Here is a 16,886-nt window from a genome sequence, read left to right as displayed (position 1 = left end):
TAACCGTCCACGCCGAGACCTTGAACGCCTCGGAAATCGATGCCAGCCAGAGTACCTTCATTTATTCCCAGCACATTCCGCAGTTATTACAGACTTTCAAGGTGACTCTGGAGAGGAAGAGCTCACGCCGCATCACAGCGACTGGTGCGGCTTCCTGAACGTCTCGTTGGTGATGGACAGGCGGGTCAGCCGAGCGCCGTAGTAATCCACGATGTAGCTGGAGCCGTCCGCCGGACCCACAATCTGCAGAGAGAACCACGCACAGGCTCACAACACGGATCTGAAGCTAATCAGTCTGTACACCTCAAACTTTAGAAGGGTTAGATTTAAAAAATGACAGTTGGAGGAGACAAATAAAGTTTCTCCTGCTTTCAACTAGAGGAATACAAATTTAATTAATAGAAAAACCTGAATGTTGAGCTTCTCAACAGTTTTTTCCTGAAAAATTTCCCTTTAACTCCCGAGCTCCAGTATTTATGTTCTTTGATGTACAGTAACTTTTCGACCTTAACACGAAGGTCGAAAAAGCTCGACGAGCCGCTTTTCTCCTTCAAAATCAACTGGAATGACGTTGATCATGTTAACGGTTGAAAAGTTATAGCGTGTTAAAGATTTTGTGCTTCAGTTTCATCTACTCTCGTAAGAAGCAGGAAGTCAAAGATGGTTAAACCAAAGTTTTAGTTCTTTGACTAAACAACCAATTTGTCTCCCCCTTGAGGCAGATAGAGGAATTACCCAAACGTTCCAGATGAGCGGAATAACTTCATACCACAGCGCGTTTCAGTTATTTTCATTTCCTCAAAACATGGACGAAAAAAATCTTGTTTCCGTTTTTAGATTCCTTTATAGATATTTATCTTTCGTTTCCTCTGCCAACAGGAAACTCCAGACTGTCCGCGGGGGTTCACACTCACCTGCATGGCGATCAATATGAAGTCGATCAGCGTGCCGATCCCACAGAAACCCACGGTGCAGAACTTCAGCAGACCTGGAGACACAGACGCCGAGTCAGCATGAAGAGTCCAGGATCCTAGACCAGAATCCTGGGATCAAATCTGTTTTCTGCTGAGGTTTCAGGCAGTTTCTGCTCAGAGCTGCAAACCGCCCTCATTCCTGCAGCCGTTATATATACTGTAAAATCTTCTCTAATAATTTATTTCTCCACTTCGGATTATATTTTCAGATGTGCACATGAGAAATCTCAGACTTATTCCATTTTTATAAACAAACCAGAAACTCTCACATAAAAAAGGCTGCAGTTCCTCTAGCGTCCACTAGTGGGACTTTTTTTCTGATCTGAAAGATTTTTTTTTTCCTTTCAATATAAAATGATTTCTACCTTTAACCTGCCTCCTACCAGAGCTGCAGTTTCAACTTATGTGTCTCAAAGTTAAAAACCCAGCTCGAGTTCAGACACAAGCTGTCAGAAAAAGGCGTCAAAAATCCTGATTCTTTAACGGGGTTTAGTTACTACAACAAAAAAAGGATAGAAACCTCTGAGGTCACCTGTGAGGTGACGATTGGACGATGCAGAGCTGTGGAGAGGTTGTGTCCAAAATGATATAGTGCATTCACCATTTTGTCAGGGTGTTTCAATCTACAATTCCAAAATCCAGTGCTCTGGAAATTTCCCAGAAGTCTCTGCAAAAAAAAGTGTGCATCGATGCTCACTAGTTGAACGATTCGTCATTTGAAAAATGGCGATACAAGTCGCTCCAGGGAGATTACATGTGAAAGAACAAATGGATGATGTCATTTTTACCGTTTAAAGAAGAAAAAAGTAGTGTGCATGTATCCAAATTCCACGGGACAGTCCCGCACTTCTGGGGGTCAGGGTACTGAGGGAATTCAGGCACAGCCAAGGGGAATTTTAAAAGAGGAAATGGAAAGAATGTCCTCAAACAGAACTTTCCAAAAATCTTAAAGATCAAGGAAAAATAGCCGAGAACTGAGCCCTGAGGAACCCCATGAGAAAGAATGACCCTCAGAGGACTAACTGACCCACAGAACCCTGCAGTGACCTCAGTAAAACGTCACTAAAGCGTTGGTCCGATCAGGTCTCTTAAAATGGGTAAAAAACCAGCAGACTTTAACTGCAGTCCGTCTTAAAACAGGAGTTTGATCTGATCCTAGAATAAAGACGGTCATCCTTAAAGACACGGGAACTCAGAGAGCTGCCGGGAGCCTGACACCTCTCTTTTCCTCAGAATTCTGTAAAGCCCTCCAGACCTTCACGCTGTCAGGACAGCCAAGCAGTGAGATGATCCGACTTCTTGTTTTACATCCACATATTTCAGGCTTTCATCAGCAGACGTACATTTCAAATTCCTTAAAGAACAAGAAAAATAACCGAGAACTGAGCCCTGAGGAACCCCACGATAGAGGAAAAGATAAGAACATTCAGTTGTTGGAGGAAAAAAAACAGGTTTATGAAGCAGTTATGTTCCATTTATGACAGAATATTATAAGGTAGATTTGACGCCCCAAAATCCAAGTTTCAGTTACTTTCCACCTTAACGTTTTAAAGACTTCTATGAAAACCTTCTGTTTTCTTATCTTCTCTACAAACGTTTCACGGCTCACTTTGAGGGACTAGACGCCATATATTTGCATTTCTTGTGGACTGGTTCACATTCAGGTGGAAACACCTGGAGGTCGTCCTGCCTGGTGAGTTTTGGTGACAGGAATGAGCTCGGAAAGCAGCGCTTTCTCTCCTAATCCCAGTATGTGAGTGAACAGATGCAGAGTACTGACATGTGATGTCACCAGTCAGCCACGCCCCCTCCGTGTGTGTGAGCAGCACGTACCTAGAGCTGGGTATCCCAGGTAAAAGCGGTCCGCTCCCAGCCAACCCAGGAACAGAGACAAGGCCACGGCCACTTTGTAGGAGTAACCGCTCCTGCAGGGAGACACGGGTCATGACACGGCGACACGGCTAAGCTGCATGTGTGTGTGGGTGGGTGTGTGTGTGTGTGTGTGTGTGTGTGTGTGCACTGCCAGCACTCACACATTCCTGCAAGGGATGGACCTGTTGAAGCCGAAATCTCCGCCGAAGCCGACCTCCCTCCCGTCCTGCAGCCGACAGCTGATGTTGGGAGCTGGGAAGCACTCCACTGAACACACACAAGAACACACACACACACAAGTCACATTAGTGCATCAGTGAACAACACAAGTCTGCAGAAACGATTCAAACCCAGTTGTTTCTAAAACTCAGTCCTGCTTACAGGTCTCCGTCCCCGAGCCCAGATCTGCTGTGATTGCTAAACCCTCATGTGTGTCGCCTACAGGAACCGGACGGGTTACTCACCCTGGGCCTGCATGTTCCGACAGTTCTCCGGCTCCTGAGTGGCGTCATCGATCTTCGGATCTTTGCACAGATACGTCAGCAGAGTCAAGGTTTGAACAAAGACCTGAGAGACTCGGAGCCGAGTCGACTCCTTCACCGTCCTGATGAAGCAGGACCAGACTCTTCAAAATGAATGTGACCATTGATTTTTATTTAATGACAATGGTTTTTTTTTTTCTTGATTTGTCATGATAAAGAGTTTTGACAATAGTTTTAATTTTTTTTTAATATATGTCCTCAATTATCAGAAAAGTTCAACAAGATCATGTTAAAAACACAATTTGAAATAAATTCCACTGACATAAAATAGATCATTCCATAATATTCTCAAAATTAAATAAATAATAATACAAACTTAATTTCTGAAAAAATAAATCACATACTTTTACAAGTAAGTTTTGTGTTGATTTGATTTTTTACTTTTAGAGTAAGTGTTTGTATATCGGACACGATTTTTTCTTTCTTGACTGACTGAATTCAGCTTCGATTCCATTTTCAATCATTTAACTAACAGTGTCTATTAAACAAAAATGTAATTTTCATTCTTATTAGCTCCAAACGTGTAAACGGTTCATGAATCTACTGCACATGCGCAACAAACTGCTTCCCTCCCGTCGATAAATCCCACAAACTTCAACCAATTCGCTAAAAAATCGACAGAAAACCTTCAATCTTAATGATCAAAACATCCTCGGCTATGCTAGGCTAAGCTAGGATGGGCAACTGACACCTTCCTGTTCAGGTGTGCCGCGCTCGCGCGCGCCCGGAAGGATATTGTCCGAGTCTCAGGTGTTCGCAGCGCTCCACGTCTTCAGAGAACACGAGCTCCAGGTGAGAACAGACGCAGAGAAAACACAGAAACGGCAGAAAACAGCGGAGCCGCTTACGGAGGGGGAACGCCATGACTGCATGTCACGTGACACAATGGTGCCTTCACGACGCCGCGGACGGTGGGGATTCCGAGCTTTAAGGAGATCCGTTTCTTTCAGAGGCGCATTTCAGACGTTTTTTTATTTTTATTTTTTTCATTTGGGTCATAAGTTAGGGATTTATGGAAATTATTTATTTCATTTTACAGAATTACACACCTCATGTTGTGTTTTCAACACAGTGGTGTTTGATATGGTATGACCTCTGACCTGAACCTCATGGAGCACGTCTGGGACCAGCTGAAGCAGAGACTGGATGGTGGTACCTCAAAGTGATCCAACAGAACTGCACGCAGTTCTTGTGGAAGAGAAGAACGCCCCAGAACATCATTAAGCTAGCAGGGAGCATAACACGTCACTTAAGCTGTCATTGTAAAAAATGGTGGAAATATCTGCTACTGACAGTGACATGGTATCATGTTTGTTCTTTGGGACAATCTTTATTATTGTCTTCATTTTTAGGGTAATAAAATATAAATCTAATTAATTAAACATGTTGTTTCTTCTCTGTCATCATTAGGAACTTCTAAATGTTTCATTAAGATTCAGACCAAACAGGAAAATCACTAATTGAAATAAAAATATCCCTAAATTATTGTGGTTATTAGAGAAACCAATGAAATAATTTCTCCTGGAAAGTCTTGTTGCTTTATACTTTACTCTATACAAACAACATCAGTTTGTTTTTGTTAGTAAAACTGCATATGTTTTTATAGTTGTAATAATCTTGATTTTATAGTTCATTTCAAAGATTATATAAAATTGAAAACTATCTATTAGTTCTTGTCAAGTTACTCTCAATGAAAATATTTGAATTGTCTGAATTAAACACAACTCCCATCTGAGTACAGTTAAAAAAATAAATAAAACTCATTATTGCCACTTATATTTTAGTGCAAATGAAAAAAAAGTTATGACAAATAAAAAAAGCTATTACAAACAAATAAAATATATTTAAAAAAGTAAAACTGTACCAAAAATATACAAATATAAAACTAATAAACATGCCAGGCTCTGCTGAAGCAGCATTATTTGATCTGGAGCTTTTTATTTTACAGACTGGATGCTAAAGCTGACCTCTGACCTTTAGGATTATAGGTGGGTGAGCGGCCTTGAGACAAGTCATCAAATCTTTAAAAATCAAAGACTACGTGATTATAGGCTGTGAGTGAACAAGATGAAAATAAAATAAAAAAGATTTTTGATTTTAGGTCAGATGATAGATCTGGATAACTTCATCTGCTGGTGTGGTTGGACTGGATCATTAGGGTGGAGTTTGGACCAACGACTGAAGGTGTTTCTGGACATTCTTCCACAGAGCAGAATGGACTGTCAGGGTTTGATAAACACCAGCGAGAGTTTCTGTCAGTGTGACCCATACTCCTCTAGAGACTCTGTGACTTTGTCACAGGAAGTCACGAAGACAAAAGTCACGGATCGACTCTCACGGTCACGTGACCCGCCCTCAGATACCTGTCAGCCTCCACCTGACTTCAAAGTCCACAGGGACAGCTGCCATTTCCGATTTCTCGGGAAGGCAGCGTCACAGGACTCCGGTGCGGTTCCGAATCCAGTTCAAGTGAGTCTCACTTCACTTCGGAACCGTTTTGAACGTGCTAGTGGTCAGAGGTCCGGGGCTCGACTCCGCCACCGAGTCCGACCGGACCGGAACCGGGTTCCCTTTCGGCTTTGGTGCGGCTGCTAGCTTGTTAGCGGCTAACGGCGGCGGGTCGCCTGAAGTTGTTGAAAAGTTGCGGGACGCAGCAGTGATCCCGCAGCCGCGGCAGAGGGGCGGGGCGGCGTCACGCTGCGTGTTCGGGAGTTTCGGTGGATCCTGGGGGGGTTCTCACCTGTCCGCGAGCCCGCCGAGCCCCCACGCACCTGTTGAATCCGCGCACGTCTCGCCCGTGAACCATTCTAAACTAGTCGGCTCGGTTCTGTTTTGTGGAACCATTTTTTAGAATTTCTGGATTTTTCCACCCTTTCGCCCCCCCTCCCTCCCCCTGAGCGCAGTTTCACTTCCTGTTTGCTGCTGTAGGTGAGCTCAGGTGGACTCAGGTGAGCTGATTCCCAGATTGGCTTCATATGAGGTTGTGGGAACGCTGTGAAGTGGCTGGAATAGGTGTCGGTTCTGGTTCTGGTTCTGGGGTGAGTATTCACGGCGTTACCTTTGAAAGGGACAGGTGTGAACAGGGACGCACCGCTGCCGCGCGCGCGCGGGCCTGCGCTCGTGAGCGTCTCTGAATCTCTGACATATCAGGATTATGAGACTTTTAAACGAATATAGACAAATAATCCAGACTCTGATCCTGAGGAGCAGCGGGTTTCTCTGCAGACCGGAAGTGGTGTGAAGGAGGAGATGAAGCTTCATCATCTCCTCCATTCTCTGCTGCAGAGCAGCTCTGATGCACCTCAGCTCAGATCACATAGAGACTCTGAGTCTGTTTCCTCATGCTCTTTTCTTCTGTGAGAATTTCTGACAACTTAAATTTCACATTTTTCACAATCTTTTTCCTGTAGCGTTGTCTGGTTGCCATGGCAACGCCATATACGGATGGGGGAGTCGGTGACCACGTGCATACATGCTTTATTTTTACTTTTTTCAGTGGTCGATTAAATTTGAATACATTAATTTAATCTATATTTTTCCAGAAGTTGTTCAGCTTTTTAACAAATTGTGATGTAAATCTGACAAATGTTTTTATTATTAATGCAGCATCTATCAAACTTTTTGGGGGGCATCTTTCTTTAAATTTAATTAGTTTTTACTATTAACTGTATTAAAGAGCTGGACCGAGGGAGTTTGAAGTCTCCAGCCGTTTTTTGCTTCAATGAAATGGGGGCAATTAGGTGCCCTAGGAATGCCACCATTTAGAGCTAGACAACTGATCTGAGCTGGTCTGAATCAATGTTCTATGGCCGGGGTCACAGCCTTTAACAGTAAAAGAGCCATTTGGGCTCATTTTCTACTAATCAATATATAGTAGGAGCCGTATAGTTTTACTTTAGCCTTTGAGAATTTTGGATTTGCATTCATGACCTTCTGTTTTTTTAAATAATAAAGATGAACTATGTCTATTTTTTGGCACAAACAAAAGCAAAAATATAAAAAAGAACCTAGCATCTCTCAAAATGTGATTTTGTTTTTTAATTTTTTACTTGTTTTCAAAATAAAAGACGCTCTGGGCCAAACAGGATCGTCTCAGTGCATTTCTGGGCACCTCGTATCCAATGTTGTGCAGCACAAGATAATATGTGCTTCTAACTCATGAAAGATTAAATTTTTTATCAAAGTTTTTCTTTACATATACAATCTGTTCAGTCTGGAGAGCAAACTAAACATCTTCAGGTCAACTGGGATGTAAAAACCTAGATAGTTTCTCATTTATGTGCACCTCAACCATCAATTTATGAATTATTTTTATTTTTCTCTTTTTTTGTTCATAAATTAGACAATTTATATATTGTGGGGCCAGCGGCACCACATGCTATTAGTAAGGCATCAAATTGGTTTATTTCTAAAATGTAAGAGAGAAAATTGGCAAGAATGTTTATTTCTCTATAGAAGTCTGTAAAGGTTTTATTGAGGAAAAATGTTTATGGTCCTGAATAAGGCTTCATGATATGTGGAAAACTGATATTAGTGATCAATATCGTAATGATGATATGACTGCAATGCATGAACAAAGAGCAGGATATTTACATGTCCCTGCAATACTTTAAATAAAAGTCAACATAAATTATCTGGCAAGTCGTCTCAATAGGCGACAGGAACTTGTATTTTAGTGAAACACCACAGAACAATGATCCACCTTTCTGGTAGTACTGACCAAAACTATATGGACAACGATTAAGAACGATGTTGGAAGTGTGTGCCTGCACTTTTTTATAGACATGTTGCTTTCTATTTTCTATGCATGTGTGGAAACATTTAAGGTAATCAACATCATTTACCACACATACTGTAGGAAGTTTCTTTCCACATTTCTTTAATTTAGTAGTTTTGCATGTTTCACCTTGTTTGACTTGTTGGTTAGCCTTATCTGGGATACGGTTAGATAAGCTCCCTCTCATTTGGGCAAAGGAAAATAAAAAAAGTAACGGACTGCTTCATATTTATAAGACAGAAGTGCGTCAGGCACACAAACTGAACCCATCAGCTCCTCTTCCTCTCTCATCATGTCTGTGCTCCTCTTCCTCAGGTTGATGAACAGCAGACGGCGTGAGGACGGCGATGTTTGAAAATGTCCCTACAGGTAAGAGTGAGTAAATATTTGATGCAGTTCTGCAAGTTAATTCTTTTCAAGAAATGAAAGAACAAGGATGGAATTTATAGAATGTGTTTAAAAACTATAGTCGGGTCAGTTTCACTCGTCATAAATGTCAGTCATTTCCGTTGTTGAGTTGATTGTGTTAACAGACGGTCAGCACACAAACTCCACAAGCTCTGCCATCTTTAAAAAAATGTGTGTCCACAGATTAAAACGACTTGAGGTTTAAAGAACCTGAAGAAATCTCAGTCTGATCATCCAATAATTACAATGAGATTACTGCAAACAAAACCAAAGTAGAATGAAGGCAAAGAAAGGAAGCACGAATGAGGGGAACCAAAGTGGACCAAGACCTTATGACCTCACACACCAACCTTTCACATGAGAGAAGCTTCCTCTACAAACGCGAAGATTTAAGGCCAATGTGAGCATGAGGGCAGACTTGTGAGAAGCAGACGCCGTATCACCTTATCGCGCTGCCAGACAACAGCTGACCTCCTTAACTGACAGACATGATCTTCTTTCATCACCGATGACCTTTATCTCCACACAAATATCAGGCCATTCCTCAGAACTTTGAAAGGCCAGAGTAACAAAGAATCGTCCAAGCACATTTCATTTTTTAACTGTTGTTGAAGGGGCGGAGCTAAAATCAGCTACAAGTACTTTCAAATGTCAAAGAAACTCAATAAAAATGACAAACATCCAAAATTCTACCTCTTTTTTGGGGCTTTTCTAAGATTTTTTTTATTTCAACAATAATTGAAGCGCCTGATATTTGCAGCAGGGTAAGGATCCCTGATCCACATCTCCAGAAGAAAGTCCAGATGTGAAGAGGATGTCCCTCCTTCCTCATAGATCCACACACATAGACGCCGCCTTTATTTAAGGAACCCTTCATCTGTTTGTACGGAGCTCTCGGGAGGGACCAAAACGGAAACGGACCGCAGAAGCCGTGCACTTTAACGACTCATTCTATGGGGGCGCTGTGGCCCAAAACATGGAAAAAGATCATGAAGAAGACTGCAGTTCCTCAAAACCCCATGTTTACCCAACAGACATTTTCTAACTTTTGCATGATTTCTACTTCACTTCCATCTTCTTTTTTCCTCTTTGGTCTGTGAAAAGTCCATCTGCATTCAGACTGAAGTGAACCGAACCAGAGTTCACTTGCAAGTGAACTGAGTGAAGTTGTTCTCAAGAGGACCAGAGTTCTCTGGTTTGGTCCAAACTGGAGTTCATTTGAATTTTAGCACCTGACAAACCAAGAGGACCATCAGAAGAAACCAGCTTTGATCTGGATCAAGTCGCCCAGTGTGAAAGAAAACCATCAGATCCAGAACCAACTTAAAAAAGATGTTTTTCCTCGTAAATTCAGAAAGCAGCCAGTATTTCTCACAAAACGGTGGAAAGATTTATTTTTAACATCTGTTTTTTTGTTCAAATGAACTGGAGTTCCTCTTGTGGGGAATATGTTGGAGTTTTGCAGACTCGGTTCGTCCATCGTACTCATGAGCTTCATCCTTTCTTTCTGCTGATCAGTTTCCAACCAAATTTAGCATAGCAGATTTTTTTCAATGAAATCTCTTTCACATTATCCAGTCTTTGAACTTTTAAATCTGATGAGTTTTCGGATTCATGCAGAAATCCAAATCACAAATATATGATTTTATTTTGATCTATTTTATTTTTTATTTTCAAACACAAAATAAAATGATTAAATATCAGGATAAACATTGTTGAACATATAGTAACTCTTCACAAATAACCAAAGACAAATATTCTGTTAAAAGGATCTGTTCAAATCTAACAGTGAATGTTGAAATGTGTGATCATTGTGAATCAGAAAAACACCATCTAACCCTATACGTGTGTGTCTGTGTGTGTTCAGTGTCCTCAGTGGAGCGCCAGCAGGTTCTGGGAGCTCTGGAGCGTCTCCGGGCCAAGCTGGTCCAAAGGGAGGAGTGGACCCACAGTGACAGGCTGGCCAACCTGCAGGTGGCGCTACAGAGTCCGCTCTTCAGCCACATCCTGACCCTGCAGCACTCCATCAAGCAGCTGCGAGACCAGGTGAGACACGCCTGAGAGGTGCTTGGTCACAAAGTTACCTTGACTTGTACAGATGTGAAACTCTGGGTCCACCTGGATAGTTTAGTCAGAGATGGGGAAACTTTTTGACTCGTGGGCCACAAAGGGTTCTAAAACTTCACAGATGAGCTGAGACAGATCCTTGAAGTGCTTTGGTTAAACAACCTCAAATATGAGAGAGAAACAACACGGAATCTGGACAAAAACATGCTTTTTTTATTTAAAACATTTTTTGTTCCTATTTTAGTGCCAATATCCCAAATTGGTTAAGTCTTTTCAGGGAAAAATACACACTTAGAAAAGCTCTGTGTTTGTTGTGTTGCAATGAGACACAAACCATAAATTTCAAACGCAACATGAATGCAGAATAACTTTATGCACTTCAACAAAATTACAGGGAAATGCAAAGCATTAACATGGATTATCAATATAATTTCTTCCAGTGTGGCGGGCCAGATTAAATGGTTTAACGGGCTGCATATGGGCCGTAGTTTGCCCACGGCTGGTTTAGGATAAAGATAAACCTCCAGGGTGGGGAGAAGCTTTCTTCTGTTTCTGTTGATGGGAGGAGTCATCAGTCTGCAGCCTGAGTGCAGCACAAAGTCCTTCACAAGAAAACTTCAGACAAAACTGAAGAATCCAAGAAATGATATCAGCTTCAGGTCAGAAAGTGCTCCATGAACTGTCTTGATGTGAAAGTTCATCCTTTAACTCTGGATATGTCGCTGACATCACCTCAATATAACCTCTGGCTTTGACCTACCATAACTCCTCGACCAATTACACGATCAACATGAATCAGATGATTTTGAAACAGATAAAAGCTACTTTTAATACTGACTGTGAACACATGACTATTGAACAATGTTGCATTACAATGCAAAGCTGCTTTTCTTTGGAACACAATCCCTGTTTTGCATTCATTGCATAAAGACTTCATTAAAGACTGATGTTACATATCAGTGCAAAAAGCTGCTTTTCTCTGCTTCAGAATCCACTGGAATGACGTGAATTACCACATATTCGGCCCTGTAAGGCGCAGTCTCAATTACGGGGCATATTTCTGTGTTTAACTCATACACAAGGCGCACCGTATTATAAGGTGCAAGAAAAAAAGGTAACAGAAACAGTGAGTTTATTTGAACGTTATTCCACTATTTAACGTGTGACAAAAGAATTGATGTCAGAAAAATCATCTGTTTTAGGGCTGTCACGATTAGTCGACTAATGGACTATTTAAAATAGTCGACAACTAATTTAATAGTTGATTAGTCGTTATATGTTGTATGGAGTTGGAGTGTTGTAAAGCTTAAAGTTATAATGGCATTTTGTGAGCCTTTTGGACTATTTTGGCATTTATTAAGGTTTTTTAGGCTATTTTGGAGTTTAGCTAATATTACAGCTAAATGCTAGCTATTTTGGCTAAGTTTGGCTTTTCTTTTTATTCCTGGTGGATGCTGGGCTTCTGTTCTGTGATTGGCTGCTGTGACATCCTCCTGGTAACTCTCATCATAAGAGAACTTGAGCAGATGAACACTAATGTTGCTCCTAAACCAGAGACACTAGGAAGTCCCATTCTTCAGGTCATAACCCAAGTTACAAGTCCGAGTTGTGTGAGTTTCATGGTCACGATGACACTTTGGACAAACTAGTGATGGACTTCATCTGCAGTCAGCGGTCTGACCTGATGGTGACCTGAAGATAAAAACAGAGACCCAGTTTACTTTTTAAATTAGTCTCAAGTTCCATCAGGCTAAACTTCTCAAGCAGGACTGTACTTGTTCTAATCTGTTCTGTTTACACTGTGGAGTGGCATCTTTGAGTCCATTTTTCTGGGTTTGTTACTTTTGAGGAGTCTGGATTTGTTTAATTTCATCATCATCCTGACAATGACTGAAGCAACCACCGCCTGTCAAGTTTCTGAGCATGCTCAGGTCTGTCAGGTGCAGCCCCACCCACACGCTCCACCCCCTGCATCTGTATTCCGCTCGCGCTGACGTGCACTCGTTACAGTAAACAGTCCGCGGGCCAAATTAAGATAATGGCAATAAGGGGCGGCGGGCCTCATATTCTAAGTGCTGCGAAGGTCACAGAGAGTGTATGAATGCGCGCAGCAGAGCTTTGCCTCGCTGCCTTTATTTATTCCCCCTCTCCCCCCAGCGCTCTGCGGATCTATCAAGCTTTAATATCTGGTGTCTCGCTGTGAGTAACGGCCTTGTCGAGGCCGTATTGATGAAATGGCTCGCGATCCTGCGCCGTCAGCCCGGCCCAAATAAGCCGCAGACTGATAAGTTTCCACAATGTGAGTGTAAAGGTCATTAATACATTACCTGTTCAGAGAAAGAGCCTGCAGAGGAATCTATTGATTTTTATTTTCCTGCTCTCTCCTCCCTCTTACCCTGCGGCCCCCGCGTCCATTCTTTTTCTCGGTTCTGTCCACTGCGTCCTTGCATGCGTCTTCGGCTGCACCTCTTCAGCGAGCGGACGCAGCGCGGCGCTTTCTTCAACAGAAGGTCTGCCCAGTAAACCAGAGGCTGCATGGGTGTCTGCATGACTCTGCACTTTGGTTTCCATGGAAACCCACCCCTTCACCTTTTTGACTCTGAGAATGTGCAAGATTACATGTTACATTACAACCATTAAACAACCAGCTTCCAGGAGATTTTTGGAAGTTTTTTTTCCCCCCACAATGGTCTTTTGTTATCTTACGGGATCCAGGTTGACCCCACCCTTTTATTGATGTGTGATCCCTCCCATGACAAAGGTGGACAGGATATCTTGTCTGCTACGGACACCAGTGAAGACAAAATAAATAATTGGGAAAAAAAAAAAAAGTTCAGCTCATCTTGTGGGCTCCAGATGATCTCACTTTTAATGTAGGATAGCACGCTAAAGTCCTGTCTGTTGGTCCTTGCCACCTTTTTGACAGTTTAAAATAAGTTTGTTTAATTCTAAGCCCGTCTGTGTGGTGCACCTTATTTTTTCTGTTGTGAAATAATAATAATACTCAGTAAGGTATGTGGTCTTATAACGAAAATTCAAAACACGTCATTGACAGATTCCCTCAAGCCTGCTTGTAAGTGATAAGGATGTGGCCTTTTAACGAGCTCAATCCTGATTGGCCAGACTGGTTACCATAGAAACATTGACTCAGTCTGGCTAAACACTGCTTACTGACTTTGTCAGAAGTAACCTATTTCTATGGGTGACATCACACTTGATCAGTCCAGTTCTCTTATACAGTCACTGATGTGGATTAGAGAAACTGGGTTTCCTGAGTCAGAATTCTTTTGAGAACCCAAAATCTTGAAAGAACAGACATACATGCTGACTCAGTTTTGAAGCAGTTAAATAAATGATAGTAGAGATGTAACACAGTGGACATAGAAGACCTGGTTACTGCATTCAATCGCACCTGGTTCAGTCATGTGACAGACTGATTCTGTGGTTTTGTGTGTTCGTCTCTTTGTTTATATACAAAAGTGTTGATTTTATCCTAACAATTCCACCCCCACACTCCATCTGCAGCTGAGTGACATGCCTCCTGATGCCGACTTCGCCTTCTCCAAAAAGGGGCAACTCCTCCTAAGCGCCTTTGATCCCACCACTACTTCAGCCCCTCCCACCTTCTCAGACCCCTCCTCCGTTCTGACCAATGGCTCGCATCCGTCCATCCATCAGACTCCACCCCCTCCCGACCATCTGCAGAAGTGGATCCTTGCTGCAGCCAAGGTAGGCGGAGCCACAGCTCATGGAAAAGTGAACTTGGCTGTGGATCTGATTTGTTTGGTCTGCGCCTGTAGGGGCGGGACACCCAGGTGATCACCCTGATCCGGCCCCCTTCCACCAGTCTGGGCTTCAGCGTGGTCGGCCCCACTTCTGCAGGCGGTGCCACTCAAGGCTTCTTCGTGAAACACATCCACCCAGGAGGGATCGCACATAGGTGAACTGAAACACCTGCAGCCTGCAGAGCGCCACCCTGAGGGTGTAAAAGTCATTACACTAATCAGTCTGAGTCTCCACAAAGACAGAAATATTCCATCTGAAATCAGCTGAAGGACAAAAAAGCCTTGGTTATGCTGAAAAGTTTGAATTAAATAAAAAAAAAAGAAAAATATGAATAAACATACTTTCAAAATAGGAGAAAAATAAAAAAAATTAGTTTTTCCAAGTTTTTTATTTGCTCTCTAAAACTAATGAGAATTGTAATCAGTTATATCAGTTATATTTAGATGGAATCAATATCATTCTACCAATTATTGTTCAGAAGACAATTCTTTAAAAATCTGTTTGCTTTGAAGCATCTCCACTTCCTGTTTTTGAAGTTGAATGCTCTTTAAAAATGTTGTCCTGACAAAAGTCACATTTTGGAATGAATCCTAGGCATCTTGTCTAATTGTTTCTGACTTTTTGCCGCTTGGGTGGTGTTAAAGGGACGGGCGTCTCCGGGAGCTGGACCAGATCCTGGCGATAAATGGCAGTCCTCTGGAGGCGGTGCTCAACCACAAAGAAGCCCTCAGCCTCCTGCAGCAGCCTGGCGAGAGGGTGGAGCTTGTTGTGGCCAGGAACCGCCCTCCTGAGACAAAGGCCACTCCCCCTGCACTTGGCAGCACGGTGAGCAAACCTACAATCAGGGAAGGTCCTCCCCACCGACATCTGTGCTTTGAAACTATCTTTTACTGAGGATCACTGAGCTTATTGATGCTACAGTCATATATCCCACAATGCCACATAAATGCAAGTTTTTCAGCAGGTAGCTGCATGGTGGCATTTGTAATTGGGAAGTGTCAGTCGGATTTCTACACACTGCGCGAAGAAAAAGTTACAATTTTGTGGCGACCAGAACATTTTTCTCTAAAATCTGACACCGGTCACTGGTCACCTGGGCACATTTCAAGGTTGCACTGTGGCGGTCCAGTGACAGGCGGGTGGCAGGAAGGCTACCAGGCGGACATTTACACGTCGTCCAATCAAAGCTGCCACCACCCAGCTGTCTTCAGATTTCATAATGACGTCATCCTCGCCTTACTAGCGACCGCCTGTCTGCTACCGTCTACAACAAAAAGTAAAAAAATAATCGGGGGGCGGCATAAAATCTTAAAGTTTCTGTTGATGCCTCCCATCGTTGGGTGACAGTTGTAGCTTAAGACCATATGCTTTTTTTGAGGCATTTTTAACTTGGAAACTTGCAAAAAAATAAAAAATATGATTATTAAAAAAAGTATCAGAGCAAGAATTTTTATTCTCATAAATAGAATGACTGAGTAACAGCTGTTTATTTCTCTATTGAAGTCTATTGGATTTTAGCTTCCTGGAACCAGCAGGTACTTCCTGTTTGGAACACCAGGGGGAGGGGTCACTCAGTCCAGTTCTCTTGTACAGTCAATGGGAGGAGTGGAGCAGTGCTCCACCCCAAAGTGTTCAGTTGGTCCAAACTCCTCCCACACCTGACTTTGAGCCTCTGTGTCATTGGATGCTGCAGTTCTTTTGTCTCGTCTGTCTCCAGTTTGGGGTTCTTCTCAGAGAGTGACTATCTGTCATTAAGACTTTATGTTGGATCAGAGCAAAGCTTCCTGATCTCAGTTCAGCCTGATCTCATCCAACAAGACCTGAGAGTCTCTTAGGATCAGGAGATACGTCCAGAAAATGAAGCTTGTATCACCAAGAGCTTCATGAACTGAAATAGAACAAAACTAAATGTAAACATCAGACTCATCAAAGAGAAGCAGAATTTACCTGAATGTAGAACTAATCAGGTTTGTTGCAGATGGTGCAAAGACATCATTTTCTGGTGTTTTAATTTTTTTTTTATTTTTGCGTAAAATAAAAAGGAAGCTGAGTTCAAAAGGTAATTTTCTAAAGGCGGCAGATCTTAACATCTGGCTGAAGCAAAGACCTGATCTCAAAATCCACATTAAGTCTAGATATCCTCCTGCACCAGTAGAGATGAGCTCTACTTGTGAAACCTCAGCTTGAAAACCACTTGTCCCAAAAGTACTTGTCAAACTTTGTCTCAGCAAGATAAACCACGAGTCTGCTGCAGCTGCTCATGGAGGAGCAGGGAGAAGGAGCACAGAGGAGTTCAGATGGTTGATGAAGCTTGTAGGTCAGAAATGATCAACACTGGAAAAGAATAGACACCACAAACATAAGGAACATAAGTTCATCCAACCACATCCAACATGTCATGTGGAGCTTCATCAAAGTTCCAGAGGATTTCTGAATATGAGACTCACACAAGATCTGGAT

General features: G+C 42.4%; 2 protein-coding genes across 7 annotated transcripts in view; one reads left to right on the top strand and one right to left on the bottom strand.

Annotated features, from left to right (window-relative positions):
- Positions 1-4,467, bottom strand: part of tm2d1 (TM2 domain containing 1) — a 5,053-nt gene extending 586 nt beyond the window's left edge. Inside the window, exons 1-6 of one of the 2 annotated variants that reach the window (XM_024258807.2) lie at positions 4,125-4,467; positions 3,311-3,384; positions 3,008-3,113; positions 2,808-2,899; positions 915-1,030; positions 20-243 (exon numbers count right to left, since the gene is read on the bottom strand). In XM_024258807.2, the coding sequence (XP_024114575.1) occupies positions 133-243; positions 915-1,030; positions 2,808-2,899; positions 3,008-3,113; positions 3,311-3,384; positions 4,125-4,252 (627 nt within the window). In that variant the 5' untranslated portion in view covers positions 4,253-4,467 and the 3' untranslated portion in view covers positions 20-132. The remainder of the gene's footprint in view (positions 1-19; positions 244-914; positions 1,031-2,807; positions 2,900-3,007; positions 3,114-3,310; positions 3,385-4,124) is intronic. The other variant, XM_024258809.2, reaches the window with a different exon arrangement.
- A 366-nt stretch (positions 4,468-4,833) lies between these two features.
- The window catches only part of patj (PATJ crumbs cell polarity complex component), a 101,074-nt gene continuing 89,021 nt past the window's right edge, over positions 4,834-16,886 (top strand). For 2 of the 5 annotated variants that reach the window (XM_024258801.2, XM_024258798.2), the window contains exons 1-6: positions 4,834-5,857; positions 8,481-8,534; positions 10,441-10,619; positions 14,166-14,369; positions 14,441-14,580; positions 15,071-15,251. In XM_024258801.2, coding sequence (XP_024114569.1) covers positions 8,513-8,534; positions 10,441-10,619; positions 14,166-14,369; positions 14,441-14,580; positions 15,071-15,251 — 726 coding nt within the window. In that variant the 5' untranslated portion in view covers positions 4,834-5,857; positions 8,481-8,512. Of the gene's footprint in view, positions 5,858-5,880; positions 6,427-8,480; positions 8,535-10,440; positions 10,620-11,157; positions 11,300-14,165; positions 14,370-14,440; positions 14,581-15,070; positions 15,252-16,886 lie in introns of those variants that run through there. The other 3 variants (XM_024258800.2, XM_024258799.2, XM_024258802.2) reach the window with 3 other exon arrangements.

This window comes from Oryzias melastigma, linkage group LG4 (genome assembly GCF_002922805.2).
Source record: "Oryzias melastigma strain HK-1 linkage group LG4, ASM292280v2, whole genome shotgun sequence".
Classification (NCBI taxonomy): domain Eukaryota; kingdom Metazoa; phylum Chordata; class Actinopteri; order Beloniformes; family Adrianichthyidae; genus Oryzias; species Oryzias melastigma.
The sequence above is the reverse complement of the archived record's forward strand: the minus strand, read 5'-3'. Positions and strand labels throughout refer to the sequence as shown.